A 26,430-nucleotide genomic window follows, 5' to 3' on the forward strand; every position below is an offset into this window, starting at 1 on the left:
AAACCTCCCGCTTTCGACGCCCTAGCGAGAGAAGAGGGGGAAGAAAGCACGCTCTGGTTTACGTGCAGCGCCAGAAGTGAACTTAGGCTAGCGAATGCTGTCTTGTGAGCTTTCATCAATCCTGCGTTCAACTGAAACCGGTTAGCGTTGAACTCCTTTTGATCTTGCATTCAGCTGACTGTTGGGGTCGCACAACATCACGACCTCCATCGAGGTAAGAGTTGCATTTCTTCGCTCCCCTGAGCCTGGTAATCCTCCCATTTCGATTTTTGTAAAATTAGGGTTTGTGTTTATTTTCCACCGGTCTTGTTTCCCATTATGCCCCTTGCGCGCTGTAGCTTGTTAAACCCATACATTACTGAGTGGGTTATTTTTATTTTTATTTTTATCTGGACTAGTTCGCTCACAATTTTAGTATATCCACCGGTTATTGTCTTCTTTGTATGTTGGGCTTGGAAGCGAGCTGAAGGAGCTCTTAAATTACAGGTCCCAGCTACATCTGTTTTAAGTGATTAGAATGCTCCATTGCCACTGGTTTCTATGGTTTCTATAGTTTCCGTGTGGGCAATTTCTTACGGTAGGTGCAGGCATGGCAGAAATGGAGGCCATGGAGGTGATTGAGGTGGCGGAGGTCACAGTGGTCACCACGCCTGCGAAAGAGGAGCCTCAGCAGGAAGAGGAGTACGTGCCTGTATGTATCGTGGAGGACGAGCATGTGCTGCCACTGCCCGAAGATGTGGCATCTCCGCCTCAAGAGGTGCAGCCTGCAGTTTCCGCAGAGGCTCTACTAGTGAAAGAGGAAAAAGAAACCGAACCTCAAACGGAGGATGAAGCTCCACGGGCTCCATCACCGATTGACGTAAAGCCAGACTCTCTGCTTGATGGAAATTCGCTCGCTAGAGGACCTACTACACCCACAGGGTCAAAGAGAAGTCGCGACGGAGGCGAAGAGAAGGATGGTGAAAAGAAGTGGGCGGGCTGGCCCGGCGACAATGTGTTTCGTCTTGTTGTGCCTGTACAGAAGGTAGGGGGCATCATTGGCCGCAAGGGGGAGTTCGTGAAGAGAATGTGTGAAGAGACGCGCTCTAGAATCAAGATCCTGGAGGGTGTGCCTGGCACGGCCGAGCGAATTGTAAGCTCTTTTACTGTGCATTGTGAAGTTACTGTAATAATTTGAATTGTATAGGAATTCAGTGTGAATTATTTTGAAATACTCTAATCGACGAAAAGAGTTCTCAAATCGATTAGGATACTCTGCTGATTGATTGCATCCTATTTCAAATTAGGGTTCGCTCTTTCTCTGTTTCTGACTTCTGCTATCGTCAACTTGCATAGCCTTCGGTTCTTGTCCGTAAAATGTTTTTCGTCATATGTGACCCTTTCAAGTGCGTGTGGAGGTAATGTATCCTCTTGTTCAGGATGTAGGCGCCCAGTATAAAGAGAGGGATACTTATCTCCAATCTGATATTGTTCTGTAGGTCATGGTTTCAGCAAGGGAAGATCCTGAAGCTGCAATATCTCCCGCCATGGAAGGGCTTCTACGTGTACATCGGCGCGTCATTGAAGGAGCTGAACCAGAGTCGGTGGATGCGGAGATTGCACCAGGGGGTGCGCCTGTATCTTCTCGCCTTCTCGTAGCTGCCACTCAAGCTGGTAGTCTTATTGGTCGCCAGGGTGCTACAATTAAGTCTATTCAAGATACCTCGGGTGCAAATGTTCGCGTTTTGCCTGCTGGTTAGTGGGTTTCCTGGAGCATCATTATACTATGTGTTGTTATTCTTTGGCGCTCGAGAAGGTGGTGAGGTTTATCCTTTCTTACGCAATAAGAGTTTCTGCGCACAAAATGATGAAGAGCTAGTCGCTTCACCCTTTTACTATTTTAGCTGATATGAAGTTTGTGCTTTCCAGACTTGTTGACATGAGGATGTTGTTATGTGTGAGGGATGGAAAGCAGAGGAGCTTCCATTGTGTGCGCTAGCAGATGATCGAGTTGTGGAAGTTCAGGGTGACCCTCGTAACGTGCAGCGTGCAATGGAACTTGTTGTTTCGCACCTTCGCAAGTTCTTGGTGGATAGGAGTGTTCTTCCATTGTTTGAGTTAAATGTAAGTTATCATGATTCGAATTTTTTAATTAAATTCATGTGGAAAGGAATAGATTAAGTGCTGGTAATGGAAGAAAGGTTTCACGATTATGGGTTATGGGAGATAGTGGGAGTCTAATCATGTCAGTGTGTAGTGAGGTTATGATGTTTATAAGTTCCTGTATCTCTTCGTGTATGTGGTCGTGGAAATGTTCGTCACACCCTTACTTCCTTTGTTCTTTTTGGGTTCTTTAGCGGGCAGTGGCAAATCAGAATAATCAACAAAGTACAGGCTCCCAATGGCAGCAGCCGAGCAGCACCCAGCAACAGCAGCCACCCAGCTACAGCAGTAATGATTCCACTTACTATGGAGGTGCTGATATCTCGCATCATTCTCAAACACAACAGCAGTCGCATGATCTGGCCAACCAGCATCACCACGGCGTCTCTATGTATGGCCGGGATCCCACTTTAGGAGGCTCCATTGCGCCTCCTCCTCCTGCCCCAGTTATCACGCAGGTATTTTGGGTTTCCCCATGTATTCCTTTCTTTCAGCGCTTCCTGTGAACATGTCTCTTGTTGGATAAGCAATCGTACATCAAATCAATCAAATTCTGGTTTCGTGTATGCAAAGAGGAGTCTGCGAAAGATCAGTAAAATATTCCTGGTATACGGTCTCAAATAGAATTGAATCACTGTCGACTATGGTAATAACATGTTAGCCTTTAATATTGTGGTCCGCTCCTGCCTTGCTTTTTCATGGGTGAAGTGTTAATACAGGGGTTTGTGCGCAGGTAACTCAACATATGCAGATCCCTCTTTCATATGCGGATGCTATCATTGGTAGCGCAGGTGCCAACATCAGCTATATGCGTCGCACCAGTGGTGCTACAATTACAATCCAGGAAACTCGGAGTGTGCCTGGCGAGATGACGGTTGAGATTCACGGGAGCGCATCTCAAGTGCAGACTGCTCAGCAATTAATCCAGGTATGATGCATACAATGAAGAATTTGTGGTTCAAGTGGAGCTACTTGAGTGTGCCTTGTATTTCCTACAGTCACTTTTGTCGGTCGTTTTGCCTGAAGTACTGTAATTTCCCTCTTTACGTGAGTTCAAATGCTTCGTGTGAATATTAAGAACCAATTTCAAATTGCATAGCAAGTTTAAGTAAAAATAAAGGTCGAGTAAAAAAGCAATATCATCACGATGACTGACCTGTGCTGTCATGAATCGGCTAATATCACATAAAACTGCATTGTCTGAACCTGGTGGGGGAGTTTGATGCAGATGCAATGTAATCCTTTTCAACAGGACGATCATTATCAGGTCACTGAAGACACAGTGCTATAATCCTACTACATATTAAATGAGGATCTACATACCATTATTTCTTTCTTTGTGACACGTAATTATCACTAATAAATCAATACATCAAGGATAAATATACCTATTAATTTTATAATCAAATTCATTGAATATGTTCAGTACACCTCCTAATAATTTTTTAATATTAGCCTTGTTAGAGCAGGATCTGATAGGACAAGGTTGTCTTGTTGGGTGTGTCGATTGGCAGAATTTCATGACAGGCGCATCCAGTGGACCCCCACCTTACACCAGCACCTACAGCAGCACAGTGGACACTAACTACAGTTCATACCCAAGCCAACCTTCTATGTACTCAACAACCCCAGCAACAGGTCCACCTGCAGCGTCATATGCGTCACATTACAATACCTCCTATGGATATTAGTTTATGTGTAAATGGCCTGTCTGTAGTACAACTGTAGTCTAGATTATGGCCTTACCAAGGTTTGTGGCTCATTTTTTATCCTGAAGTTGATGAATTTGGTTAGTGTAGTTCATCAACTGGGCCCGAAATCCATCCTTCCAAATTTGGTTGTGTTGCCTTGTGTACTGCCAGGATGTTTCTATGCACAGTGTTAGGCTTTTTGGGATAGATAGCGTTTTGCAATCTCCACAAAAACATGATGTGTGAATTTGTTGACGTCGATGATGAAAGTATGTCTTTTTCATTGAATACCTTTTGAAGCTTTCGTCGCTCGTAATGCTAGATAATACGCGGTTTACGGCATGCACTCAGTTAAATGCTATGTTCATAGATTCAAAACCTTAGCTAAAGGCCTTCACTCCAGGCATGGCTTCAGCCGAACCGCTCGCAAGGCTTCACCTCCTCTCATCAGCCAACTCGCACTCCATTCCTACAGATTTGCCATTTGGACTATACTCATCAAGCTCACAAATGTTCGGGGTCCTTCCCCCAAGAACCCTTGCATCGAAGTTTCACTTCCACACCCAGCATTCCTTGTGTCAAGTGCCACGAATAGCACGTCGGCTAGTATCTCCTTCTACTTCCAACACCCAGTCTGGATCCGCTTGCTTGTGAAGGTTTCATTGATCACAATACTCTGATTGAACATTGAGTTAAGGAAAAATATATACAAGAATTATTTCACACTGGATGCACCAATCTTAAATATATTCATTACTGAAAAGAAAAACTAATAGCTGTTGAGGGCAGGCGATCGTGATAGAGATAGTGGTTAGCAACAGACTTGGATGGATGTGTATAATACATATTGGATAAAGGTGACCAACATCTCTTTTCAACCAATACTTGGGTGTCATAGTCAAATAAAACTTTTAAAACTGTTTCGTATCAAGAGGGCAAGTTGGCACAACATGCACAAAAAAAATGTGGTCCTATTTTTGTTATAATCACAGTTGGTGGCCATTGGTCATGCATCTAGTTTTGGATTTTTTAGGATATTTGGTTATGTACACTTACAAATATCTTTACAATTTGATTACTTGCAGAAGCTTTTTATACCTACACATCTTTTAATGTGAAGTATGGTGAGACATTTTGAACTTGTTGTGAGTGATGTCCTGCTAACACAAGGATGATGTCCTACTAACACATCTCTTAAATGCTGATGATATAACATTGGCTTTTTATTCAAATGTTGGTTAGATTTTTTTGAATAGTGAGGTTTAAGAAAGATCAATAACAATAACAAAATGAAGTCAAGGCTTTGAATGTAAAAAAAAAGAAAAGAAAAAAGACCTTGTAACTTAAAATTTGAGAATTACTAGTTGTGTTTTAATAATTTTGCAACAATAGTAATTAGTTTCTATAGTATTTTGTTCAGAATTTGGACTAAAAAAGTACATATTTCTACAAAGAGTTGTGAAAAGAAAATTAGAATTGTTAGCAACTTATACAAGAACTTTTAAACTAGACAAAAAAAACAAAAGAATTTGTAAAATTATATTTTTATATGCTAATATCTAAATTATAATTTTTAGAAAATAACACTATTTTGTACAAGTGAGCATTTCTTTGAATAAATTTTAGTATGATTTTAAATTTTAAAAATAACTTACCATGATAATTTGATCTTAAAATGGCTTCTTTTAATACATTGAAATATAATGAATTGCATTAGTTTTGCTTTGATTATTTTTAAAAAAATTGCAATATTTTCTTTATAATTAGTATTATTATTTACAAGAAAAAGTATTAATTATCAAATTTAAGTAATTATCAAAGGGGGCATCAAACCAAATACTTATTAACTTGTCTTAAGATATGTTGGAAAGCAAGCTTTTGGTTTACATAGAGTCTTATTGTGAATGTGAATTGAATAGTTGGTACGATGCTAAGTAATAAGATTATCAAACTTTACAAATTAGGACTTTCTACTAATATCATTTATATAAAGTATTATAAAAGCATTGGGCAATTTCTACAAGTTCTTACATATAAAGAAGTTGGGCAATTTCTACAAGTTCTTACATATAAAGAAATTACAATGGAGCTTGAAGGTGATAGCAACAACTATGTCAAGAAGAGACATTTTGACAATAAGATCATTGTGTCTCCTCCAAACTCAAGTACTTTTGACTCCAAAGAGAATATTCTGATTGGTAACATTGCACTCTATAGAGTAAGAAGCACACAAACTTACTTCAACAATATGGCAAGACAAAACTTACTTTAACTTTGATACGTTGCTTCCTAACTTCATCAAGATGTTCTCCTGCAACTATAAACCTTAGTTGAATGAAATCAACCTTGCTTAGGCATTGCAATCTAGGTTGCTTGCTTCTACCCTACTAGCTATGTGGTTTAGCTAACCACGTGACCTTCCCTTGCCCAATCACATATGATTATTTATGTTTGTTAATTACTTTTAATTAATAAATTAATAGAAATAAAAAATATTAGTTATGGACCACAAAACAAAGTCAATTTCCAAAATGTTAATTAATTATTGGAAGTACTTTCTTTTCAAAGATTTAATTCTCCAATAAAGTTAGTTATATATAGAGAGAGAGAGAGAGAAATATATATTTGAAGAGATACAGAATAGCCAAGTAACAGAGAATACCTTATATTCAATCTATTACATAGCAATCCTGTGCATATTAACTTGATGACGGAGCACCCTCATCTGCAACATCAGGTTGTGAACTGCTAGTTCTAATTGCTCTTCACATCGACAATTTCACGTATTTCAAACACTTTTGACTGAATGCATTCATTCAATCTGGTAGTAGGTTTCACAGTTGTATAGAGAAGTTGTTGAATTACCTTTAGAATCATAAGCCTTTTGATAGGCCTCTATTCATTTTAGAGTCACCCACTTGCTAACACTGAATTGAGGTTGCATTTCCAAACCACTCCCAATCGAGCTGCATAAAATCTGAGATGATCTGCAGGAGGAATGACCAGCCTTAGCAGCACTTTGAAGAACGGATTTCTGCAAGAGCCATAAGGCACGGTTATCAACCCCCACAAGTGAGATTCCTGTTTCCTGACTTTCTTACAATCGCATCAGCGTAAACGATGCAATTTTTTTTCATGTAAGATGGCGACTTCCACTTTAATATCTAATTCAATGACCTGCTCATCTATTTCACACTTCGTTTCTATGACCATTTGTTGGAAGACCAGACATCCCAAAATCACTTTGGAATACCTGACCTCAATTTTGTGTTCTGCATTCGAATTAAATTGAAGTCCCTACAAAAACCCACATGCACTCAAATGGGGGGAACATATTTTTCACACTCATTTGCTCGGAGAGACTCTGGGGTGTCGATGGAGAATCGATGCAGGACTTAAAACTGTTGCTGAAAAGGTAGTTCACCTTAACAATACCTTCGTACGATAATACTCTGAAGATGCAGTTTTTCAGTCGAAGGCAGAACTACTCATCAATCTCATTCGGTGAACTCCTAGTTCATCATGAAATTTTGGGTTTCATGCTTTGCTTTTGACCTCCCGTCGTGTAGACGTTGGGAAACGGTCTTTGTTTTGTCAGATATAATAAATAAATAAATAAATCATTTAAAAAAAAAAAAAAAACCACGGAATAGTTTTGAAGCCTTCAAATGGTCACTATTCATTAAACTTTCAGTACACTAAAAATACACACTAAAAATGAAGCGCGCCGCCAAGATGCATCTTAAATAATGTTGCAACATTCAAAGGCAGGTATGCCCTAAAATCAGGTTACTGAAGAAATAACACAACCAGGCAGCGCGCATTCAACGAAACAAGAATTTGATAATACTGGGGCACTACAAGGGCCAACAACAAAAGTTCCAATCGGGATATACTCGCACACTGATCACAAGTGGTCTCGTATCATTTCAGAATGACAGCCCCCACAAGATCCACGAAACTGCTGACACACGCTCCGCTAAAAATCGTCTGGTACTCTTCGGCCTTCGCACAAATTCTCCCTCACGACTACACGCTTCAGGCACCCGCTAACAACGTCCACCTTAAGCTTGGAGTTAGGTAATATGGTGATGAAAAGGAAGGCCAAGTACCGTCGGGCATGGCCACTTGCGCAACTGCAAGCTGGTTCGTGCATCTTTCTTTCAACTTGGTTGAAGTCGCAAACAGTGTTAGTTCCGTTGATGTTTGCAGATTGATTGATGTGAAGGAAGAGCTCAAGCGATGTCCACTAAGTTGGCACTAACTCAACCTCTGGAAACTCGTCGTTGCGGCAAAACAGGTCCAAAATGCCTGTAGAAATGGCCAAAAGAGCGTCTCCACATAATCTCGTCCCCAGTTAGAGAGGATTTAAGAGGAGAAAGAATGATTGCTTTGCTTCAATGTCTATGAAAATGCCGCCTACCCCTACCTCTAGCTTGAGAATCTCGAATTCTAATTCCAGCAATGGTAATTCCAACCAAACCAAGGGCGTAAAATGCCCTGTAAGGTGCCAGTGCCAGTCCGGCCCAGAAGCAATATGATCCCGCGAGCAGATAAATGAAGCTCAACCCGGCATCAGGAGCAGGAGGACCATACAGGCGAGGGACTTTGACCAATGAAATATTGATATCCACGTTGATGTTGTAGAGGCCATGCAGGATGGCCGCCAATGACGAAGTTGAATCAAGCAGAGCTGGCGTTGTCCATTCCAAACCTAATCTCTGCAGTTGCAGAACGTGGAACATGTCAATGGCACAAGTAAACTTCTTACCAAGCCACACGACACAAGCTTAATTCAAATTGATACAAACGGAGGATTGAGAGCTTTCACCTGTGCCCAGGCAACTAAAGAAGGAACAAGTATGATCATAACGACGAGATGGAGTATGAGAAGTCCTTGCTGATGATAAAAGATTTCCGAATGTGATTCTCCATCACTAAATAACAAAGGCTTGGCATTAAAGCCGTCCGATAACGAATTGCCGTTACTTGGAAGAAGCGGGCTATCTTCCTTCTTTGAAATTAAGGTTGGACACAACTGCTGCCTCAAGCTGTTAACATACATTTCAATCAGAAAGCCAAATCACAACAGGACCGTCACCGAAACCACCAAAGGCAGGACACAAGTCAAAGAAAGGCAACAAGAGGTACAAGCGAGTACCTAACAAGCGACCAAAAACATCTCCATGTGTGCACTACTAGCAGAACTAGAAGACCTAAGCTGGGGTGCCCAAAGAGCACCAAAACTGAAATACCAATCCCTAGGGTCGTCATCGGCCACGTCCTCAGCTTCCTGACTACCTGCAAAAGTTTCCACTGCGTTAGATGTTTTCTGGCTTGACAGCACGATTGTTTTCTTAAAAACTCACGTTCAGAGTCAGGCAAAAGCTAGGTGAAGATGGACCTGAATGTTCAAGAGGGCTGTGCCACACGACTTTAATACTCGCTTGGTCCACTGATCATGCCGAGGTGGCCACCTGCACAATCACAATTTCACAATCATGGAGTCCTGAAGAAAGAGAATGCAATAGAACTTATTTACAGATTGAATTCATTCAAGGCACTTTGAAGACTTCATTACCTAGAAATGTACCACGTGTAGGCAGAGTGTGCAAGGCTTAGCACTGCATTACAGAGATACGCCAAGAGAGCCAAAGTTCCGTTCGCAAAGAGATAGCATGCGAGTGAGACTCCCAAGAAACTACTCAAAGTCGGCCGCCTTTCAGATCCGAAATCGACAATAGAGAAGTAAACTAGGATCGGACCCAGGGTCACAGCCAAGAATGGGACAGGAAGCATGAAGTTGGCCTCCATACAAGCAAGGAATGAAGGGACAGAGTTGTCCACCTCCCATGCTCGAGCTTGCCTCATGAGAGCAAACAAGACCACTGCAATACAAAGCCCGACTATCTGCACGACGCACAAAAATTCATGTCCTTATTCTCATGAACTTCCTATCCAATCTGAACCAGATAAAAAAGAGAAGTATTGAATACAATATTTGCGTGCTTCATGAACGCACCTGTAACCCATTAACAAGAAGAAACCGACTTGCTGATGTTATCAGCGACACACTAACACCGATGTCATATACACAGTGTGGGTCAGCCTGCAAATCAGGTCATGGAATGATTGACACTATTAATGATTCTTGATTTGTGTCAATATACGCATGGTAAAAATACCTCTCAACAAAGTGACGAAAATCACTTTATTTCTGCAAGAAAAATACTTCACGAGCTCTGAACATGGGTGGCACGTACCAAGAGAAGAATAGTGGAGTGTTCAGATCCATAAGTGGAGCCCCACGTCGGAGGAGAGGAATCAACCACAATAACTTGCGTTGTAAGATTGGGGTAGACGTCCAGGCCATACGGGGGATCCCACACTAGCGCAACTGGTGGAAAGCACCGCGCTTTGCAGAGTTCTGTTTCCATAAGCAGTGAGCATTGAATCATTGTACCGTCCAGAAGTGTAAGTCAGTCTCGCATACTTGGCACATTCAGATGATTCACAAAACAATGGAATAATATCTTGAATACAAGTAATGACTAGAGACAACTTACTTAGAATATCCTCAGGCTCTGGATGTTCCTTTGCTAGACCTTCAGTTTTTACCCCACAGCTCACTATCTTCACATCGAGGGTAATAGGCAAAGTACTTAATGAAACCGCGACTGAGACTTGCCACACCATCGGGTGGTATTCCCACAGCCACAAAAACTGCAAAAGAGAAAAATAAAAATAAGAATAGTATAATGTATACCCAAACGATCAGCAAAAACAATTAATCACCGTGTCACTGCCGCATGTTTTTTCCTAAATTCTCAAACTACAGCTAATCCAGAAGATGTAATGAAAACAGGAATTAAAGAAATTAAAGGAATTAAAAAAATACGAATAACCGTTTTCAGACTGACCATAGAAGCGACATAAGATTATGATGATTAAGACTCAAAGACAAAGCAAAGAACAACACCTGACGTTTGTATAGAGAGGCCAAAAGCCATGTAGTAGATAGAGATGTCTTTCCTTGATCAGGATCAAAGAAATGAGCCACTGCCATGGTTACAGTAGGGGGAATGCTTCCAACAAGGGTCTGCAATTAAAAAATCAGCACCATCAACCCCCAAGAGATTCAAAATAAATCTTACGATTTGTGCATGAGGACACACTTGAGGGTGCGCCTCTACACAAAAAAGCTTCAGTAACAAAGAGTGCCAAATACTACAGCAAAAAAATCAATAAATAAATAAATAAAATAAAATAAAATAAAACAACTTACCGGCGTAGGAGCAACAGAGACTGTCAAATATCGGAATCCACTGAGCTCACTGGGGCTCAACTGAAGCACTCCCGAAGGTGAGGCCTGCTCTCCAGGTCCTCCTGGTTCGATCTGCGCTTCCATACCACAAAGTCATCTACATTTCTCTCCTTAAAAAGATTCTCATGAGTAGAGCTTACAACGCAAAGTAATGAGGTACAAACCTGTGGTGGAGTAGGTCCAGATGGAAGCTGAACCATCTTCTTTGTCACCTCCACAACACGCTCGGAAGCTGCCATGTCACCCGACCGGCTCTTCTCTGGCCAGAGGTGCACCCGCATTCCTACACATGGGGACAAGTTTGTTACGAGAACAAACCACGCGTGCTTGTCCCTGCCCTTGCGCCCCTGTCCGAAAATATGACAGTCCACATCTTAAAGTCCTCATTCTAATATAATAATAACCAAGAGAAAAACGTAATTAGGTATGCCTGAATACATACAAATAAAAACGAAAGAAATAGACTCTAAATTTAAGAAACCATTTTTATCTACAAACAGATAGTATGCAAGTACGCACCAGTTCCTCAATGTCCATCCATCGCCGTTTACCGTCCATTGATAAAACGTTCATGATGGGTTGCTTTATATGGATGTCGTCGAACATATCACCTACCCAGTGAATCTTTTGTGGGCATGCAAATTGAGTCGATTTCATTGGTTGGAACCCAGATTTCGTTGAAACTTGCACCTGCGCCTTAGAAACCACGTTCGTATCTAGACCAACATCTGTAGTTTCAAAATAGATTCACACGTCAGAATTCTTCAAGGTTGACATAGACAGGTTTCAGTTTAAAGGATTAATGAAACAAAACTTCATTTAAGAACAGAACACGTTACAGGTACCTTTTGCACTAATGGCTTTCTCCGAGACCTTTCGATAAGGTTGTGTATAAGGCGAAAGCTTATTCCTGTGGGGCAGCAGATTGAATGTTTGAGGGAGTGCGCTGCGAAAGTTGGACACAAAAATAGCTAGTCTCACGTGTGGGCTTGTATATTGTTGACCAGTTCTCCTATCTATCAACTGAAGTAGAGTGTGTCCCACCTGTGGCCACGAAACCAAAAAAGAGACCGAATAAATAAACGCAAATTTAAGATATGTTCAGAAGCATTCAGAACGACATATTTTTTGACGGCATGTTGTTTCCAGTTTAAGAGGCTATATACCTGGACCACCATCTGGTTACACCAAAGTATGCTCTGATGTTCCATGGACATCCAGATTTTCACCATTCCTGATGTGGCCACTGTTAGCCCGTGTGTTGGAGGCACGATACCATCTAATGAAGACATTCGAGATCGAACCTGTGAGCACCACAATTAAATTTCAGAATCGACACCAAAGTTGGCTATTCAGTCACATCATACTCAAACAGAGCAAATTGTGGAATGACTCCACGAAATACACTACTTACCTGATAATCATGAGCACCTCCTGTAATAGAAACAACCACCGTCTTTGAGAGTGGAGCTTCTGACTCTTTGGCAGATTCATATCCACGTATCCAAGCATTGTTCACACGGGAAAAAAAGTTCCCAAACGATGGTTGCACAGCCAGAGGTGGCGACCTAGCAGCATCAGTCATATAAAAGTAAGAAAACAGTTTCATTGACTCTTCCGACATGATGCGAATCAGATTCCACCAAATCGACATGGACAGTCTTTTACGAGAAGAGGAGATCTTGCACGATAAAAAGACTTACCGGTGTGGGCTAGATAGCGTGAGCACAGTCTCTACTGCACCTTTTCTCAAGCCCGGATGGACAACAACAGCTCGAGCGACGAAACCCCCCATCGAGTGCCCAACCAGGATGACGTTAGTCGGCAAAGCCTCCGATCTGCTTTCATTGTGTTGTTTCCGCAACTCCATTGATTCCTTGTAAATATCTAAAATCTACCACACGACAATAACCAACCTATTATGACCTTGGAAATTCAAATTTTAATGCAAGTGCAATCCACCTAAGTGATAAAGAGGAATACCCTATGAACTGCTTTGACGACATAGTTCGCGTGTTGCTCGAGAATCCAGCCGTCCATGGCCGACTTCTCGCCCTCTAAATCAACTGAGAACCAGTCTAGATGGTTTGGATACTGCTCATCCACTTTGGTTCCGGCCAATAACTCAGCAATGTCACGCTCATCCGAACCTGCTTCAAGCGGCGTAAGAGATGATTGCTCGTAGTAATACCCATCTGCGGGCCCTACGTTATAAGCCCTATCAGATTCTGCAGCCACTGATCGTACCTGGCACAGGCAAACCACCCTGTATGCTCAACGGCTCGCCTTGTATTCTAAAATAATTATCCGCAAAGCATGTATTTGACACTCAATCTTTTTGACCCAAGGATTCGGAAGAAAACTACTGGATTCATATAGGAACCACAAAATTTAGGGCATCAGTCGGTCGAGGAAACAGAAAGGCTCCAAATACATCCGAATTTGATTTGGTCCAGAAGAATTGCTTACTTGCTTAAAAGAGCCACCATTTCCTGGAATGAAGAGAACTGGCACACCCGACAGCTGCGAGAGATGCTCCCGATGATCGACTCTCTTCCACCCCTCGTGGTAAAGATACACTCCATATTTATTATGCTTCCTATCGACGGGAAGAGGGACTGGTATGTAATTCGGATACATGAAAGTCATTTTGCAGTCATTGCTGAGAGGTTTGAGGAGCCCTAATAGACCGAATATTGCAATGGTGGCTGCTGCCACGAAACAGAGAAACACGCGATAATTGCAACAGCTTCGCCCGGGTGCCATCGCTGCTCCCTACCTACAGTAAATACTTCTATGTTTAAAAGCAAAGTCTGAATCTCAAACGAAAATTTTAAAAATCGAAAACAAAATCAAAAACCAAAAGTCCTAGAAGCACAGAGGGAGATTAAACCCCGCAAATGGATAGATTCACAACCCATCTATGTGTCTATAACAACGACTCATGCCCTCAAACCCACCATCTGCCGACCGACAATCACCCCCTAAACACTTGGATCGTTCAAGCAGCCACACAACGAAATGTCCCAAACCCACGTCAAAAAAATAAATAAATAAATAAAAAGGGGGGATTAGCCCGCAAGATCATCAGAAAACAGCTCCTGCGAGAGGTCTTGTGAAACTCCACCAACCTCTCGGACGCGCAAATGCCGATCAACCTCCACCAAATCCAAACATACGAATCCAGAAAGACGCCAGCGCGGGGGGGAGGGGAGGGGGCGGGGCCCAAGTCAGGAGCAACCGGTGTCAAATACGCCGCGTTGCATCGCCGCGTTGCATCACTCCAGAGACAGATCTCAAGCACAATCAACAAAACCACGACCACCACTATCGTCGTCCTCCCTCCCTTCCTCCCTCCCTCCCTTCCTCCCTCCCTCCCTTCCTCCCTCCCTCCCTCCCGCCTCTCTCCTTCCTTGCTCCGCTTCCTCGCCGTCACCGGAAAAAAAAAAAAAAAAAAACTTCGCACTTGCGCGCCGGGTACAGTGCGGACCAATCTGTCTCCCCTCTACCGAATCAACCACAAAGCACTCCTCTTGCACCTCACACAACGCCTCGCATCACTAACTCAAGCCATAATTGAATGCGAGCCGCCTTGGCTTCAAGAACAAGGGCACTGCATCTGTGAAATTCCGCGCCCGCCAGATTCAACAACCAGCTTCACCTCCACGGCAGCAACAGCAACTTCGTCTCGCACGCAGGCCAGACCAGTCCTGGGCAGGGCACGGCGGGGGCGCGGTCATAGGCCTGCAACCCTGGCCCGTCCCCCCTGGCGCCCCACACCCGGCGTTTCGTCGGGCTATTCTTCCACCGTTATAGGCTCCTCGTCCTCTTGGCGCCATTGGATTGGCCAAGTGAACCATTCAAAATTCGTCTTGTGAAATGTCCACTAAATCGGATTTTGTGGGGGCCCACATGGAGCCAAGGATGCGGTTTCTACTTTCATGGTCGGCTTTTCCACAATGTTTATTGAATGCGCCTTGTTCATTGAGAGTTTTTAAAGGCCATGAAATTTTTGTTTGTTTATTTAGTGGGAAGTAAGTCATATGAAGTGAAACCAAATTTTCAAATCCTTCACTTCCTTTTTGCGTTTGTAACTACTTTCATGTGACTTCGGTGCCAATCATCTGTGAGTATCAATTGTTTGTGTCTTTAGTGGACACAATTTTTGAATATTTCTACAATTGTTTTCAAAGTAGATTTTTGTTCACAAAAGTCTCAATTAGTATTATTTAAGTTTCTTCTTCTATAGGTTACAATTTTAAATGAATGATAAGAATATCCCCCTTTTTTTTTTTTTTTTTTTGAGAACCAATCTAAAAAAGTGCTTCATTACAAATACTTATACAAAGATATTAATCATAACCCATCTTTCAAAATTAGTACCACATACTGAAATTTATATTTTTTGCAACCTTCGCTATTGTTTCCTCCATTGATTTTGCTATTGATATAAATGATGAATCCAAGAGATGTCACATTTTTATACAAAGTAAGTGTTCAATCAACATCTCTACTTCAATTGTTTTTTTTTTTAAATCAAGCTTATATTGAGTGTATTGGAATTAAAACTAATTCTAAAGCAATTATGTTGATATGACACCAAACAATTTCATATTCAGCATAATTGTTTAGAATCCATTTCATGTGATTACTGCATATAAAGTACATAAATTATTTTACTGAATATAAAATTAAATATAAAACTTTAGAATGGAAACTTTAAGCACCTAAAATCATCTAAAATTAAACTTGCATGCTCCTAACATATTGAATTATAAGAATGCAACATTCAGATGATCATTAAAGTCATGTTTCAAATTAAGCAAAGTAAAAAAATATATGTTTATTTTGCACACAAAAAAAGTAATCTCTATGCCCCTAAATAACAACTTTCACATAAACTACGTTTATTGTGCTTGAATTCTTTGTTCAACTTGAATTCAATACATCACAAAATCTGATTTATATATAAATATATATATATATTTATTTATTTATTGTTATTTTTGCACATTCTTAATCAAAAAATATGTTACACTCAAAATCTATATATATATATATATATATATGTATATTAGCTTACCATTGATTGGTAACATTCCCATTTTTTTTTAAATGAAATGTTTGGCTATACTATCTAGTATCGTTGACACTCATCTCTTTTAAACAAATCAAATTTGAAATTAGTTTTAATAAATGTATATGCAACATACAAAAAAACAGGAAAATAATCATGGCTAGAAAAAGGTTTCACTGCTCTAGAAAAAAGCAAATAAGCAAAAACAAGAACAGGAATAATACGAAAAGAAACTTGTCAATGGTTTCTTTTAGTATGTGTGTGTATTTAAACATATGCAATACAGAAAGTTACATACAGATGTCCACGTGAAAAAAATATTTAAAAATATTTTTCAACAGATATCTCAACTCAAATTCTTTCCGACTTACCATTAAAACCTGGGTTTTTTAAAATGAAAATAAATGAAACAAAACCGTTAGAAAGCACAATAAATGTTTTGAGATTCTCTTTTAAATTAAACAAAAGTATGGGTAAGCTTAAGTTAAAAGTAAAATTAATACAATGTTATGATTAATGAGGCAATTTTGTAAGAATATCACGTATTTCAACAAAACAAATTGAAATATTCTTATTACATATAAGAATCTCTTTGAATATTAGGATAATCAACAAATAAAAAAAAACCTTGATAAATATCTTTTACAATTATAAATTTCAAAACCTCAAATCTGTTATAAATTTTTGATATCTAAACAATTAGATGATCTCATACTTTTTCACATCCAATTCATGTTTAATTCCAGTAAACACAATCATTCAACACTAGTTTTAATATTTTGGATGTTAAAAAATTATAAAAAGCATATGGTTTCTTGATTCCAGCTCTTGGCAAAACTTTACAAAATACTATACAAAATCTCCAACAAAACTTTCTCACATTAGCAAAGTAGAGGACACTAGATTTTAGAGTAAATGCTTAAACTACGTTCACATATATATATACATATATATATATATATATATATTAAAGAGTTTTAAAAGTCGCATCACCGAAATGTGTTATGACAACAATAAAAAGCGTGCCACGAGAATTTATTAGCATGCAAGGTCCCCAAGGACATGGTGACGTGGCATTCAGGTCCCGAAGCAACGCCTCGTGGAAAGGAGTGTGAAGAAGGGACTTGGATCGCGTTGGATATCTTGAAGTTACGCGACATGGAATGGGATGTGAGAAAGGGACTAGGGAAAGGGACGTGGAGCGCGTTCGAGGGGTGCGAGGGCGGGACGAAACCTTATCCCAGCTTCGGAGGAGGAGCAGCAGAGGGTGAGCGGGGGAGTGCGGGGCTATCACAATCCAAGCACCACTTGTCGAGGAATTGGTGCAAATCTGCACAGATTTACGAGCGTTTGTACGTCGCATTGGAGCTTCGGGATAGGAGCAGACATGGCAGCGCTGGGAGCGAGGCGCATTCTCGCACCAGGAGCGTCGCTGAAGCCGAGCTCAAGTGTGGTGATTCGGGAAGACAGCGCGTGTTCCACTGTTTCGTGTTGTAGATTTCTGAGCAGCAATGCGGGGGATGTGATTGAGAAGCGGCATCCCGGAGGTTTGGTCGTCGGGACTAGTAGTTGCAGCAGGGGTAGGCTCGTGGTAGTTAGTAGGGCTGGTGGCTCGCGGCCTCCTGCGGGAGCCAGGCGGCCGCGACCTCAAAACTCGAGACGTTCTGGGGACAGAGAGGAGGTTAAAGGGGATGGAACGCTGCTCAATGGCGACATTACGTAAGTTCTGTTCCGCTGATTGAGTCCTGTGCCGTGATGGTGGCGAGTGGTTCATTTCCTTGGTGAAGTTCATTGCATTCACTCACGGTTGGGTTGGGGCTGTGATGCAGGGTGCCTAACGTTAGGCTGGTCGACGAGGAACAGAACATGGTACGTGATAATGTGCCAATTTCATAACTGGCTGCAAAATGTTCCTCCTGAATTGAAATTCTGCATGACTGAACTTGGATTATTTCAAAGTAATCTTGAATATTATGAAAATCTACCTGTAAGGTACAATCTTTATTAATTTGGAACGAGGTCGGAACGATTCGGGATTACTGCTTAAGTTTATTCGTGCTCTTAGTCAATCAAGTTTGAAGTTCTTTTAGTGTCGTCTACATGCTGCATGTAAATAGGAATTTTCTTATTAATGTAATAACAAAAAAACTATATTAGTAATACGAATTCTAATTCTGTCTGATAACATGTCTTCAAAACCTGGTATGAAAATACTATAGCTTAACAGTGATGAAGTCAATATAATTTGCATTGGATGCTGGTGGTCCCTTGTTTTTTTACTGATATGTTGCAATGTCCAATGCTTGTGAATTGGTTGATTGTATTCTTTATAACAGGTTGGAGTAGTGCCTACGGCAGAAGCACTGCAACGGGCGAGGAATGCTGATCTTGATCTTGTGAGATTATCTAAACATTTATTGATTTTTTCCTGTTTCTCATTAGGAAGTTTCATGCTAATGTGAACTTTTAGTAGAGCATATGAATCGGAGCTTGCTTGAACTGCATGTTAAGTGTATGAAGAATTGGTTGATTTCATGAAGATTGCTCAATTGTGGGTGTTACTCTCGATATTCTAAATACAAGTTAAGCAGCTTGAAATAAAAATTTTCATTATAGTGAATTCCCGAAATAGATCTCATCAGAGGAAGTACTAGCTACTGTCAAAAAATCGTAGTCTAGTACCATTTTTAATATTACATTTCAGACACTGCTTGATTGTCGCAAAAAAATTGCTAAGTTGAAATGATGAGAACAAAAAGCATTCAAGCGTTTTCTTAACATTGTGCACGCAACTACAAACGACGATCTCAGTCATTATATTAACATGCTCAAGGAAAACGGCAGTGGGCTTTGTGGATGTATACAATTGAGCTGAGTGTTGTCCTTTTTTCTGCAGGTGGCGATCTCTCTGGATGCAGATCCACCTGTGTGCAGAATTATGGATTACAGGTGATTTTTCGATTTTATTTTGGTACTGAACCAATCCTTCTGTTATCGTTTTTCATCATGAAAATACTGAGATCGAAATTTCTGTATTTATACAGTAAGTTCAGGTATGAAGCCCAGAAGAAGAAAAGGGAAGCTCAGAAGAAGGCATTAGGTAATTAAAGCTTTTGAATTTTTTGAATTAGAAATAAATCAAAATATAAAGAATCGTTTTATCTCTCTCTCTCTCTCTCTCTCTCTCTCTCTCTCTCTCTCTCTCTCTCTCTCTCTCTCTCTCTCTCTCGCTTGGTTGCTTATTATTTCTTAACTTGGGAGAGGGATCATGATAGCTCTTATTTATTGTTCAGAGCCTCGAGTAATTTTCATTTGAAAAGGGTGTGAGTACTTGTATAATTTTGCTTTGCATGAACTTGTTTCGGGCTTCACAGAATCTCATTCTATAATCGTACCTTTGTTGTGATGTTAACATATTTTCTGTCGGACCTGCAGCCAGTCGACAGGATCTTAAAGAGTTGAAGATCAGGTACTTTCGAATGATATAAATGACAGTTTAATAAATCTTGTATAGCAAATTGGGATGCTTTCACAGCCTTTTTGTATGTACAATGCAACGATAAGCAAAGACATGTGCTTTCTGTCCTCCTTTTCGTTCTGTTAAGTTAGAATAATATGCGCTCATGTATCATCTTCTTCTCTCTTTATCTTTCTGCTTTATTTTGCCTCCTTGTTTTTGGCACAAGGAAGATTGTTCACCGCTTGTCATGTGGCACCCTTTAAGCGAGATTCCATCCTTGTGATGTTCAGATACAACATTGATGTTCATGATTATGACGTGCGACTGCGGTCAGCAAAAAAGTTCTTGAAGGATGGCGACAAGGTGGACATCTGCCATGTGATCATATTTAGGCTGTTACTTTGCATTGTAATATTTGGAAGTTTTGCTATGAGCAGCATTCCACAATTGGTTGCTGCGTTCAAGAATGTCACTAGGATTGGTATGTTATCTGCAGGTGAAAGTAGTTTGTCAGTTCAAAGGACGAGAAATGGATTTCAAGGATTTAGCATTTAAGCTCTTCCAAAGGTTCATAGACGATGTTGGAGAGGTACGCGCACATGTCTCTTATAATTATAGCTATACCTATGTTGTTTCAGAAGTCGTTTTAGGCGTCACTCTACCTTAAGAAGGAATGTCGGTCCTGTTTTATATCAAGCTACTCTTCGCTTAAATGTGCCTGTAATTATCAGCAGATGCATTGAATAGGAGCCAAATACAAATTAACGGTATCTATCGCTAATATTGTATATTTCTTTTACTTGTTTGACATATCGAGAGAATTGCTTTGGAATGTGCAGTTGGGGCTCATTGAGAGTAAACCGGCAATCGAAGGCAGACAGATGATCATGATGCTGGGGCCGAACAAGGCTGCTGTTGCCAAATTGCAGGCCACTACACAGTCGATTACCAACAAACCCAAGAACAAAAAACAGGACAATGAAAATCCCAGCTCAGAAACTGCCTTGAGTGAAGAACTAGAGACTGCCTTGAATGAAGAACCAGAGACAGCCTCTGTTGCTGTTGAAACTTAAATTTGCTAGAGCAGTTAAGTACCAGATGTTGAGTTATCCAAGAGTGAAGCTGCCGCTGTTGTTTGATAAATGCACATATAGTTCGACCAGATAACCAGTTACTGTATGCCCCATTTTTGCAGTCATAATGCCATCATGAGTTTGTAGTAATTCGCCAGCCCTCTTTGCAGTTCAAAGTACTGCTTTATGTATTTGCGGACACTCAAATAGTAGCAAGAGAAATTAAATTATTTTGGGGCATTCAACATGCTCATCCACTTTCTGGAACATCTAAAAGAGTCTCCAGTTCTTAGACGTTTACCCTTGTATACACTTTGATGAAAGTCGACTTGTCATTGTCGACTATACGCCCAGTGGGTAACGGAGTAGGTGCCAGGAATCTTGTTTCGATGCCATTGGATCTCTTCATCGGGTAAACATCGGAGAGGAAGGATGGAAGTTCTCGTCTCGACCTTTTCCATATCAAGGTTACTATTGTCTGTTCAGATGTTTCATGTGTTACTAGCCAGAGCACTATAATACCTACGGTCACCCAAGCATGGGATAGCTAGAAGCGGCGGTTTTATGGGCAAGGTAAGATCTTCATCCATCGATCTTCGTCGCAATTACTTGTTGAAGATCTTCCAGTTTTTCGTCGCTTTTGCAGAGATACCTACAGGAGTTTAGGGTTTGTGTATATATATACACACACATACATTTTTTGTGAAATCAACTCCAAGTATTTGTGTAGCTCGATAAATATTTCGTGTCGAATAGTTTCGAAACAATATGGACTTCAGAATTTCAGCAAATGTCCCATAACTTCAAAGAACTGCAGAATTTTAGCATGTAACAAAGAATCACATTACCTTTTACAATAAGGAGGATATACCACCTTTTTTTCGTAAACAAGACAATGCATTAACAATTCCAATCTCAATGGGGTGGAACATCAGGAAAATGAAAGCACTGATGAAATGTTTAGAAAGCAATCTTCCAAGATTATCCAGGAAAAGAGTCTTTATCATGTATTCAAGTTTTAGAAATTGATAATAATACTGTGAATGTTACTTTCTTAACTAACAATCAAGTACTTTTCCAGTACCATTTCAGATGCTATGGCTACCAAAGAATGTAGCTTAAATAGCCACAAATACATAATTTTCTGAGCTAGCAGTGAAAAATCTGGTATAAATCCTTTCTTGTAAACTCCATCTTTTTTCCTAAATCAGTTAGCTACCCAGAGTGGCTGCTTACAGCAATAAGACAAAGTAGTTATGTAACCATGCAGGATATGAGTAATAGATACAAATGATGTATAATGCTAGAAGATGAGAACTGGTATAGAACCTTCGCTGGTGATATGCTTGCCGAAGTTTTTCAAAAATATTGATAATTCAATGTATGGTATGCACAAGCAGGGGGGGGGCAGATACAGTAAGATAAGCCAGTGCAAGTCAACTTGTATTAAAATAATTCACGCAGAACAAGTTCACATTCTAGGAGGGGCAGATCCTTCGTAGCCTTGGAGCCATGTCTCATGAATCAATTTCCAGCAAATTCCATTCGGAAATTCTTCCTGCACACCAGAGAAACGCTACCATCGTGAATTCAATGTCCACATGCATTTGAAATAGCTCCAAGTCACAGGACCTCATTCCTTTGTAAATTGAACTCTTCAACATGGTGGGATTTCAGCGTGGGTAGCCTTACATTGGCTTGTAAAAGAGCACTAGTGAGCACACACGTCCATTCAGCATCTGCACAAGATGTAAATTAACACAATCTAAATGGTGGGTAAGTCAAAATCGACTTTTTCAGAAATCAAAATATAAGAAGATGTGAGCTAGTCCTCTAACCTCTTGAATAACGCTCAACATCATGCATTGCGAGTCCAAAAAACAACATGAAAATGCCACTTACAAACGACATCTAGAAACATACCTGATCTCTCCCATTTGTCGAACCTAACCAACCATGAATCGTCACTAAGCTTAATAGAGCGGACTCGATCGGCCCATATACGAAAATTTTTTCCTTTCTGTGAACCATGCTGATTCCGCAAACTTTCTATCTCTTCATGTGGATTATCTATGATGCCCCGCGCGCAAATTCTATTTGAATTCTTATCCTGTGGAATCAATAAACATTGAGGTTTAGCACGAAATTGCATGCAATTAGCTGGAGGAGAAGGAAGGACTAATGTGTCGGCACCACCTTGTGGGACAGTTCTCACTAATAGGAAATTAGATCAACGGTCTCGCATTCCTCACGAAAATAACTCAAAATAGAACAATGTAGATACAAAATGACCAGAAAATGACGAACTCATATCAAACATCTGAGTGAGTGGTGTGTTTGTTGAATTATTTAAATTAAATAGAACTTCCAGAAGCCAGAAGACAGAACAAAAACAGACGCAGGACTGCAACCCACCAAACTGAATTTCAATCTTCTAAAGGCGGCTTCAGAGGCATCTATATCACCACGCAACCACTGTTCCGTGAGCAATAAATATTCTACCACCTCTCGAGCGACAGCACCTGGATCAGCCTTTGGAATCCGTCTGCAATGTACTGAAAGTGGTACATTACAATCTCGTGGAGAAACGTTTGGCTGAAGATTAAAGTGCTTCATAGCCTCGATGATACCAGCTGCGCATTTCTCCGTTGAAACGAAAATGTGCGACTTGTCACCGACTTGATTAGCATGCCATTGGAGCAACTCGTCTTGGGCATTTGCCACCTGTTATACAGCAATGACAAGTTCGACTTAACAAAAGAAAATTCGACAGATATAATTCACTCACCACATCAAATCAGAAGACGTTATTGTCTTTAATCGCTATTTTTCAAACCAAGCCATTGTGTATTGCTTTTTCAGCAAATATGAAGGGCAAAAGCAACAGAGGCCATGGTAATCACTATATATGGATTTAATCCAAAATGCTCAATGTATCGGTAATCACCTATTCAACTGCGTAGACCCAATCTCCTGAGAAAGGGTGTGGGTCATGATTCTAGGCTACTATTGATCGGGGAAAACAGAGCTTACAATCTAATAAACGATCCCAGGTCACTCTAAAAGCCACCCTAAAGCTAGATGTGTCACAACATGCAGAGTTCGGAAAAACGTCGGGTTTGAAAAGCCTTCAACACAGGCTATTCAAACGCAAAGTTTTTATTTATTTATTTATTTATTTTGAAATTTTATTATCGTTCCTCACCCCCCTTCTTTTTTCAATTCGCTATTGCAAAGAAATAAAGTAGACGCTGTTTTGATTCGAGAGAAGTTCTTTCATCTAAAAGCATGTGCAAAATCAATCCAATGTATATTTGAGGACAAACTTATGATGATGAAAGACTCACAATGACGCCGAAGACATTATCCACACTGAAGAGCTCTTGATCATTTCCAGAATCCCCACAAACTAGTGTTTGTTGAGGGACACAGCCTTCAGCCTTGAGTTTATTTAATAGGTACCTCAGAGCTTGGCCCTTACCAGCAGATCGGGGAAGAACATCTAAATCCAAGCCTCCACTGTAGATAAGTTTGATATCCAGCTGTCAGAGGCATAGATTGTTGTCAGCCTGGTAACAGCGATCCACATCACAATTGATTCCTCGTAAACAGGCGACAAAGTAATTCTCATCTTCTAGCGGAGTGCGATTCACCCAAGTTATCAAAATATAGATAGATTGACTAGGTCTTAAATCTGAAACCCTTCAGGAATACCCTCAGTTGATCTGTTAAATGGTCAAGAGTAATGGCTTGTTAAAGAAGCTCAAAACCACCAAAATCTTAAACCACAGCAATAGGGCATTAATGGAAGTCATGGAACCTGAATTCATCAGTTGGCATAAAGTACTTACTCCTTTAGCTAACAGCTTTTCTCGAAGACTGGGTATGACGTACTTGGCCTCCTCCTTTCTGACGTGGAAGCTTACTTTGTGCGGTCTTTGCTCTGAATCACACTGCCGATTCGTGACAAGGTGCATGTAATATGAGACAAGTTCATGCATTGGGCCGACTACATTATCAAACTCACTATCGTCACCCAACGCGACTCCATCGGTATATAAAGTAACGGGTGCTTAGACCACGAAAACATTAATTTGAACGTGCAAGAACAAGACAATCAAGAGTGGCACAAATATGCTCTTCACCACGCTAGTGCAGCACAAATCCAAATGGAGATGCACACCTGATACTTGAGATTCATTTCATTAGCAACCTCCTCAACTGCTGCACGACTCCAGCCCTTATTGATGTTGTCAACCCAAGCGTCGTCTTCTGTCATAGAGTCTCCGTAGAAGATCTCAGTGCCGCAAGACAAAACAGCAATTGCAGGTGTCAGTAAAGGCACCTCTCCCCGTAAATCGGCGAACATCTTTGGCGACCTTCCAGTAGAATACACAAGTAAGGAGTCATGGCTGAAATGCGCCTGCCATAGTGCACCAAACCGCAACAAAGACTTGTTGTCATGATCACCATGCTCCACCTGTAAAAAAACAAATTGGTCAATACATTCACAGGAAACTCGCGCAGTAGTAAAATTAGTTTTTAGTCTCATTCTTGCATTCTAAATGCTTTGAGAAGGAGCTAAGTTTCAAGTCAGCAATCATGCATCGACCATTAAGACGTGGCATTGGAAAAACCTATTCCTGAGGGCAGTAAAATATTCAAAATCTCTAATTCGACCGAAGTGGGATACAATAAATGTACCAATACTTTGTCTTTTAAATTTTCAACAACAATCAATACAGAAGTCTACTCAAAGATCGGCAGAACATGTTGACAGTGCAATGTAGGTAAGTACTTTCAGAGATTAAGACAACTAGCGGGGCGTCACCGGTGAGACACTCTGCAAGGCAGAAAGCATGAGAGATACCAGCAATTCCGACCATGCTTTAGTTAAATATTAAAATTAATAGTTTAAGAATTGTTTCACGACCGTCGGTGGGGATCGGGACCACACTAAAAAGCCATAAAATGCTTCCTCATCGAAAGAGGAAAAATGCAATCCACCGACAATAATCCCCTCGCCTTCCTCTCCTTTCACGCGGTTCATTACAAGGAACAACAAATTTCTCACTAATTCGCATCTTATGATGAGAGAACCAACCAACGATTCGTGCACTCTTCTGTCAAGAGTGAACCTGTCCAACGCTACCACATTACAATGGCGAGTTACGAAGCACATAACCAGGCTAACTGCACCCAAAAAGATCACAAATGAGCGCAAGGCAAGGGGGCGACCATGGTGTGGTCCAGATCCGACGCAATCAACAAGCGAGGCGCTCCCGTGAACTCCATGGCAGTGAACCTCAATTCCACAAACTGGGTATGGGCGACGTAAACGGCAGCAAACGTCTGGATCTGCAACACTCAACACGCAACGCAACCAAGTGGCTGCTGCAAACGACGGCAGCTCGGCAGTGGACGACGATGAGGTCTGCGAGCTGGTGAATGACTTAGATGTGGAGCTCGGCGATGAGGAGGAAGGATTCTCCGGCTACTACATTCAGGCGCTCAAGAACAACAACGGCGCCGGCGTGCTTCTCCTGTCGGATGTGTACGGGCACGAGAGTAGCGGAATCCGTGACTCTGTGTACCGATTGGCCTGCTTTGGATATAAGTACGATCTCGCACCTATTTTCTGTTGACGCTCGTTCAGCATCCGC

At 40.9% G+C, this 26,430-nt stretch overlaps 4 protein-coding genes across 14 annotated transcripts; 2 read left to right on the plus strand and 2 right to left on the minus strand.

The window, feature by feature from the left end:
- Positions 1 to 84: 84 nt before the first annotated feature.
- LOC112291554 (flowering locus K homology domain) lies at positions 85 to 4,121 on the plus strand. 10 transcript variants are annotated; one of them, XM_024539129.3, is made up of 8 exons: positions 85 to 214; positions 582 to 1,132; positions 1,479 to 1,734; positions 1,952 to 2,103; positions 2,337 to 2,600; positions 2,876 to 3,070; positions 3,371 to 3,409; positions 3,657 to 4,121. In XM_024539129.3, exons 2-8 carry the CDS (start codon positions 590 to 592, stop codon positions 3,831 to 3,833), a joined length of 1,626 nt encoding a protein of 541 aa, XP_024394897.1. In that variant the 5' UTR covers positions 85 to 214; positions 582 to 589; the 3' UTR covers positions 3,834 to 4,121. The 10 variants fall into 10 exon arrangements, with proteins under 10 accessions (XP_024394897.1, XP_024394896.1, XP_024394898.1 ...); XM_024539128.3 differs by having other exon boundaries at positions 588 to 1,132; XM_024539130.3 differs by having other exon boundaries at positions 588 to 1,132; positions 1,955 to 2,103.
- Positions 4,122 to 7,483: 3,362 nt separating this feature from the next.
- Positions 7,484 to 14,476, minus strand: LOC112291510 (uncharacterized). Its single transcript, XM_024539029.3, has 19 exons — positions 14,289 to 14,476; positions 13,627 to 13,936; positions 13,141 to 13,404; positions 12,861 to 13,051; positions 12,572 to 12,725; positions 12,324 to 12,461; positions 12,003 to 12,201; positions 11,677 to 11,885; positions 11,322 to 11,504; positions 11,119 to 11,229; positions 10,813 to 10,932; positions 10,400 to 10,556; positions 10,097 to 10,260; positions 9,856 to 9,942; positions 9,415 to 9,743; positions 9,238 to 9,310; positions 8,995 to 9,134; positions 8,665 to 8,884; positions 7,484 to 8,554 (listed from the first exon to the last, which is right to left on the minus strand). The coding sequence occupies exons 2-19, from the start codon at positions 13,921 to 13,923 to the stop codon at positions 8,231 to 8,233; spliced, it is 3,360 nt and encodes a 1,119-aa protein (XP_024394797.1). The 5' UTR covers positions 13,924 to 13,936; positions 14,289 to 14,476; the 3' UTR covers positions 7,484 to 8,230.
- A 3,035-nt stretch (positions 14,477 to 17,511) lies between these two features.
- LOC112291549 (uncharacterized) lies at positions 17,512 to 21,034 on the plus strand. The gene is made up of 9 exons (XM_024539122.3): positions 17,512 to 17,953; positions 18,064 to 18,103; positions 18,571 to 18,630; positions 19,131 to 19,183; positions 19,279 to 19,334; positions 19,670 to 19,703; positions 19,985 to 20,057; positions 20,191 to 20,283; positions 20,534 to 21,034. The coding sequence occupies exons 1-9, from the start codon at positions 17,622 to 17,624 to the stop codon at positions 20,765 to 20,767; spliced, it is 975 nt and encodes a 324-aa protein (XP_024394890.1). The 5' UTR covers positions 17,512 to 17,621; the 3' UTR covers positions 20,768 to 21,034.
- Positions 21,035 to 22,179: 1,145 nt separating this feature from the next.
- LOC112291548 (sucrose-phosphatase 2) lies at positions 22,180 to 26,280 on the minus strand. Of its 2 annotated transcripts, none has more exons than XM_024539120.3 (8): positions 26,006 to 26,280; positions 24,951 to 25,247; positions 24,619 to 24,720; positions 24,115 to 24,309; positions 23,183 to 23,491; positions 22,691 to 22,877; positions 22,460 to 22,506; positions 22,180 to 22,325 (listed from the first exon to the last, which is right to left on the minus strand). In XM_024539120.3, exons 1-8 carry the CDS (start codon positions 26,060 to 26,062, stop codon positions 22,239 to 22,241), a joined length of 1,281 nt encoding a protein of 426 aa, XP_024394888.1. In that variant the 5' UTR covers positions 26,063 to 26,280; the 3' UTR covers positions 22,180 to 22,238. The 2 variants fall into 2 exon arrangements, with proteins under 2 accessions (XP_024394888.1, XP_024394889.1); XM_024539121.3 differs by having other exon boundaries at positions 22,460 to 22,532.
- Between the last annotated feature and the right edge of the window lie 150 nt (positions 26,281 to 26,430).

This window comes from Physcomitrium patens, chromosome 14 (assembly GCF_059467195.1).
Source record: "Physcomitrium patens ecotype Gransden chromosome 14, ASM5946719v1, whole genome shotgun sequence".
In the NCBI taxonomy this organism is placed as follows: Eukaryota; Viridiplantae; Streptophyta; class Bryopsida; order Funariales; family Funariaceae; genus Physcomitrium; species Physcomitrium patens.

What these genes read in the sequence shown, in the direction of transcription:
- LOC112291554 (XM_024539129.3), top strand. Translation starts at nt 590, where the DNA reads ATGGCAGAAATGGAGGCCATGGAGGTGATTGAGGTGGCGGAGGTCACA. An exon ending in CTGGCACGGCCGAGCGAATT is followed by an intron (nt 1,133 to 1,478) that starts GTAAGCTCTTTT and finishes ATTGTTCTGTAG; the next exon opens with GTCATGGTTTCAGCAAGGGA. An exon ending in AACAGGACGATCATTATCAG is followed by an intron (nt 3,410 to 3,656) that starts GTCACTGAAGAC and finishes GTCGATTGGCAG; the next exon opens with AATTTCATGACAGGCGCATC.
- LOC112291548 (XM_024539120.3), bottom strand. Translation starts at nt 26,062, where the DNA reads ATGGAGTTCACGGGAGCGCCTCGCTTGTTGATTGCGTCGGATCTGGAC. An exon ending in CGGATCTGGACCACACCATG is followed by an intron (nt 25,248 to 26,005) that starts GTCGCCCCCTTG and finishes GTTTTTTTACAG; the next exon opens with GTGGAGCATGGTGATCATGA. An exon ending in GAAGATTGAAATTCAGTTTG is followed by an intron (nt 22,878 to 23,182) that starts GTGGGTTGCAGT and finishes TTGATTCCACAG; the next exon opens with GATAAGAATTCAAATAGAAT.
- LOC112291510 (XM_024539029.3), bottom strand. Translation starts at nt 13,923, where the DNA reads ATGGCACCCGGGCGAAGCTGTTGCAATTATCGCGTGTTTCTCTGTTTC. An exon ending in ATGGTGGCTCTTTTAAGCAA is followed by an intron (nt 13,405 to 13,626) that starts GTAAGCAATTCT and finishes TGCCTGTGCCAG; the next exon opens with GTACGATCAGTGGCTGCAGA. An exon ending in TCGTCAAAGCAGTTCATAGG is followed by an intron (nt 13,052 to 13,140) that starts GTATTCCTCTTT and finishes GTCGTGTGGTAG; the next exon opens with ATTTTAGATATTTACAAGGA.
- LOC112291549 (XM_024539122.3), top strand. Translation starts at nt 17,622, where the DNA reads ATGGCAGCGCTGGGAGCGAGGCGCATTCTCGCACCAGGAGCGTCGCTG. An exon ending in TGCAGAATTATGGATTACAG is followed by an intron (nt 19,184 to 19,278) that starts GTGATTTTTCGA and finishes GTATTTATACAG; the next exon opens with TAAGTTCAGGTATGAAGCCC. An exon ending in CTTAAAGAGTTGAAGATCAG is followed by an intron (nt 19,704 to 19,984) that starts GTACTTTCGAAT and finishes TGTGATGTTCAG; the next exon opens with ATACAACATTGATGTTCATG.